Genomic DNA, 5,474 nt, shown 5'->3' on the forward strand with positions numbered 1-5,474 from the left:
TACTAATTTACCTAAGTCTTTATTTATTTGGCTCTAGGAAGAATTTGCATGAAAATGAGCCTGTATGGCAGGTACAGAATGTACTGTAACAGCACCAGAGAGGTACATCCTCTCTCCTCTACAGAGCCTCAATGTTTAATACATACATGTGACTTTAGTCATAAAACCACATAGTCCAGGAAAAAAGAAGCCCTTTAGAAAAAAAAAAAAATCAGTTTAGAATGACTTTCAAATTGACCATTCCTTTTCAAATACTTAAATTCAAATAACAGATACATTCAGAGGCCCAAATGTTGGCATAGAATAAAATCATGTTCATTTATTTTTTTCTGCATCTTAGAATTAGAAGGCATAAAATTAAATATGTTGAATGTAATAAATTCATCCATACAAGTGCAAGTCTCCAGATATAATGCATTTTATGGCAGATTTATTATTCTAAAAATGTACCAGTAAATCAAAAAAGAGGGAGTATGTCCATTTAACTTTTATTGAAGTGTATGTAGGAGGTCTTCAGAAATCAAATGTGAGCATGAAGATATGGCCAAACATAAAATCTATCAAATTCAGTGAAAAGTTGCTGACTTTAAATAGTAGTTGTAAGAATGACCAATATATATTCTTTGTTAACAACCCCTCACTCTACAGTAAAAAATAAAATAAAATAAACATTCAGTAAACATTCTTTCCTAAGGTAGTTTCCCTTATATAGCAGTGATTTATCCATTTCTTTGTATACACAAATTTGTTGAACATACCAATCAGTGGTTCTCACAATTGAAAAATAAAAGCACAAAAAAGTTTACAATCCTGTACAGGTAAATAAAAGATCACCTTGAATTAAACTGGATCTCCTTAAGGGCATAGTATAGTTTCAGTTTCATTACCTATTACATAATTAGTTTCTTACATACAAATATTGACATATTTGGCTTGTGCTTCAAAGCCTTTGTGTCTATGAAGTCCATGTCAATGCAGCTCATAACTGGAAGTCACTGGGGAGTTCTTTGCTGCTGCTGGGTTTAACCTGATCGTGCATTAGAGTCTCCTCAGCACCTGTTGTGGTCCTGCACACCTCTGGGGCATCGTCAGTGTCAGGATCCAAGCCTTCAGGGCAGGGAAGTTTTAGCAACTCTTCACGAAGCTGAGCAGTGTGACGCTATGCAGGAGAAAAGGACTAATGTTAGAACTGTAAACCCTCTAGCACAACATCATTTGAGGCAGGAACTGAATTTTAACAAAGCCCAAAGCATTAAGCCTACAAATGTTTACTGAGCGCCCCCTTGTGCAAGCCACTGGTAGAGGCACTTGATACAGCAGGTAGTAAGCAAAACTGACAAGAATCCTTAACCTCAAAGTAACTGATGTTGCTGAAAAGACGTCAGTAACCTACCAGTAGATCCTACGCATGTTCCCAAGCTATCACAGAAATAGCATTACTGACAACTTAAAGGACATTATTAGATACATATACTCTTTTATTTATTTATTTTTGAGACGGAGTCTTGCTCTGTTGCCCAGGCTGGAGTGCAGTGGCGTGATCTCAGCTCATTGCAACCTCCACCTCCCAGGTTCACGTCGTTCTCTTGCCTCAGTCTTCCGAATAGCTGGGACTACAGGCATGCGCCACCATGCCCAGCTAATTTTTTTTATCTTTAGTAAAGACAGGGTTTCACCATCTTGGCCAGGCTGGTCTCAATCTCTTGACTTTGTCATCCACCTGCCTCGGCCTCCCAAAGTGCTGGGATTACAGGCGTGAGCCAAAGCACCCGGCCTAGATATATATATTCTTTTATTTTGTTTTAAGATAGCTTTGTTTTGTCATTCAGGCTGGAGAGCAATGGCACAATCACAGCTCATGCAGCCTCAACCTCCTGGGCTTAAGCAATCCTCCCACCTCAGGCTCCCAAGTAGTTGCGACTACAGGAATGAGGCACCATGCCTAGCTAAGTTTTTATACAGATGGGGTTTCGCCATTTTGCCCAGGCTGGTCTCAAGCGATCCACCTGCCTTGACCTCCCAAAGAGCTGGGATTGCAGGTGTGAGCCACTGTGCCCAGCCTATACACTCTTTCAAATTAAACACCGTAATCCCTTGATTTGTCATACATGCTGACTCTGGCTAAATATTTTTGAGAGAAAGACAAGTCCATAAATTAAAATAAATCCACTCATACTTTAGTGAATGAAAAAAATATTTATCAGGTAGTAGGCCATATGTAAAATGTCTGCAAATGTTCACACTAATTTTCCCACTTAATGCTCAGAATAAACCTTAGAAATAATTTTATCATTAGAATTTTTTTTTTTTTTTTTTTTTTTTGAGACAAGACCTCACTGTGTCACCCAGGCTAGAGTACAGAGGCACAATCTCAGCTCACCGCAAACTCCACCTCCCAGATGCAAGCAATTCTCATGCCTCAGCCTCCCGATCAACTGGTATTACAGGCGTGCACCACCATGCCCAGCCAATTTTTTTGTGTTTTTGGTAGAGACGGGGTTTTGCCTTCTTGGCCAGGCTGGCCTCGAACTCCTAATCTCAAGCAATCCGCCTGCCTCAGACACCCAAAGTGCTGGGATTACAGGTGTGAACCACTGCACCCAGCCTATCATTAGAATTTTTTTTTTAAATTAAGTTAAAAAGAAGATCTATAGAGATTAAATAAACTTTGCTTTGCTCTATATTGCAACTTAGAGAAGGATATAGGCATGTTAATTGGGAGTGTGTGGTTGTCTACACATGCAAAGATTTGTTTCATAATTTTCTGGTGAGAGAGAAATGACCTTAAATAATCACACCAAAGGCTTTTAAAATTGTGTCGGCCAGGCGTGGTGGCTGGCTCAAGCCTGTAATCCCAGCACTTTGGGAGGCCGTGGCAGGCAGCTCACGAGGTCAAGAGATCGAGACCATCCTGGCCAACATGGTGAAACCCCAACTCTACTAAAAATACAAAAATTAGCTGGTTGTGGTGGTGTGCACCTGTAGTCCCAGGTACTCGGGAGGTTGAGGCAGGAATATCACTTGAACCAGGGAGGCAGAGGTTGCAGTGAGCCGAGATCGCACCACTGCACTCCAGCCTGGCAACAGAGCGAGGCTCCATCTCAAAAATCAAATCAAATCAAATAAAATAAAAAATAAAATAAAATAAAATAAAATAATAAAATAAAATAAAATATAAAATAAATTGTGTTAACAGCTGACTTTGAAAATTAGCTAAATAACATTTATAGAACAATTTTTATGTATGAGACACTGTGTTAAATACCAACAACAAAAGGCAATGAGTAGAATGAGGATAAAATCTTTAAGCTTATGGAGTTTAAAATTCTGGCTGAAATTATAAGACGCACAAATAGGAAAAAACAACTATACTTTGCAGCTATTTGCAAAGTTTCAAAGCATATTTACACGCCGGTAAGTGAAAATCTCCCTAGCCTTGATTTTCCTTCCACTGTGGACAACAGGTGAAAACACTAACTAGGGAAGGAGAAAGAAAAATCTGGCAATCATGAGGACCCAGTTAAGGTTGGGGATTGAGCTAGTTTGGATATTTGTCCCTGCCCAAATCTCATGTTGAAATGTAATCCCTGTGTTAGAGGGGAGAGAAATAGGGATCATGGGGACAGTTTCCTCCTGGACTGGTGCTGTCCTGAGATAGTGAGTGAATTATCACGAGATCTGGTTGTTGTAAAGTGTGGCACCTCCCATGCCCCTACTCCTTCTTGATTCTGCTTCATCTTCCGCCATGAGTAAAAGGTCCTGAGGCCTCTTCAGAAGCGGAGTAAGTGCCAGCTCCATGCTTCCTGTACAGCCTACAGAACCATGGGTCCACTGAATGTGTTTTTGTTATAAATTACCCAGTCTCAAGGATTTCTTTATAGCAATGCAAGAACAGTCTAATACAGGGATACTATGATTTTATTGTGGAGTCAAGCTAAACAACTACATACTTTTCTTTCTTTTTATCTATTTTTGAAGAGGGAATTTTGCACCCTTGTTGCCCAGGCTAGAGAGCAATGGCGCAATCTCGGCTCACTGCAACCTTCACCTCCCAGGTTGAGGTGATTCTCCTGCCTCAGCCTCCCCAGAAGCTGGGACTACAGGCATAAGCCACCACACTTGAGTAATTTTTTTTTTTTTTTTTGAGACGGAGTCTGGCTCTGTCGCCCAGGCTGGAGTGCGGTGGCCGGATCTCAGCTCACTGCAAGCTCCGTCTCCCAGGTTCATGCCATTCTCCCGCCTCAGCCTCCCAAGTAGCTGGGACTACAGGCGCCCGCCTCGTCGCCCGGCTAGTTTTTTGTATTCTTTAGTAGAGACGGGGTTTCACCGTATTAGCCAGGGTGGTCTCAATCTCCTGACCTTGTGATCCGCCCGTCTCGGCCTCCCAAAGTGCTAGGATTACAGGCTTGAGCCACCGCGCCCGGCCACACTTGAGTAATTTTTGTATTTTTTTTTAGTAGAGTTGGGGTTACACCATGTTGGTCGGCCTGGTCTTGAACTCCTGACCACAAGTGATCCACCCGCCTTGGTCTCCCAAAGTATTGGGATTATAGGCGTGAGCCACTGTGCCTAGCCAATTATGTACATTTCTTGTGCAGCACTCAACAGCAAATGTATAGTTAAAATGATACAAATTTGGATTAATTCAGAGATGGAAAATTCCAGGTGACAGTGACACAGAAGAAATAAAGGTATGTGGATATAAGCAAGAGACTGAATGAAAAGAAGCTGGACTTGAGCTAGTTTTGTATAAGTGAAAAACATATCTAAGTAGATATTTGGGGAAGATCAGCCTGGTAATGCACTAAAGGAGGAACTGAAAGGGGGAGAACCTGGTACAAGGAAGCTGGACAAACAGACAAGGCTGTGGGAACTCAACAGAAATCATGAGTTGGGGAGAGGGACAGTCCCCTCATGAAGTAATACTGACAGGACCTAGTACTGACCAGGGGTGCTGGATGAAGGATGAGATACATAATACTTGAAGATTCTAAGACAGAGAATAATGGTTTAAAATCAAGTAAAATTAAGTAAATAGAAAACTAGAACACTTGATTTGAGGAAAATTTCCTTTAAGGAGATGATGACAGAGCATCTATGTAAAAAATGTCGGTAATACAATTCAAGAGAAAGCTAAGAGCCGACAACAGTTTGAAGTGTCACTTTTAGAGAGTAAATGGCCAAAGTCAGGGTTATAGATACAATGAAGAAAAAACAGAAAGAGGAAAAAAAATCATTCTGAAGGCCAAAAAGTATGCCTCAGGTAAACAACTGCTCAGGAAAAGAGAAAAAGGAAAACATACTGAAAGGATTAAGAGTGTAAGCAGAAAAGCCAAGATAGTCTACAGATGAAAAGTATACTACAAAAGACAAACATTAGGCAAATGTTATCAGTGTTTTAATAGGTAGGCACAGAGGGAGAGAGGGAGAGAGAGAGAGAGAGACAGAGGGAGAAAGGAGGGAGGGAGGGAGGA

The 5,474-nt window shown here is 41.0% G+C and overlaps 1 protein-coding gene across 1 annotated transcript in view; it reads right to left on the reverse strand.

The window, feature by feature from the left end:
• BIRC6 (baculoviral IAP repeat containing 6) overlaps positions 1-5,474 on the reverse strand; it is a 265,256-nt gene continuing 259,782 nt past the window's right edge. Inside the window, 1 exon segment of the mRNA XM_017870639.1 lies at positions 1-1,159. Within this exon segment, the coding sequence (XP_017726128.1) occupies positions 980-1,159 (180 nt within the window). The 3' untranslated portion in view covers positions 1-979.

Source organism: Rhinopithecus bieti, unplaced genomic scaffold (assembly GCF_001698545.2).
Source record: "Rhinopithecus bieti isolate Rb0 unplaced genomic scaffold, ASM169854v2 scaffold_5341, whole genome shotgun sequence".
Lineage (NCBI taxonomy): Eukaryota > Metazoa > Chordata > Mammalia > Primates > Cercopithecidae > Rhinopithecus > Rhinopithecus bieti.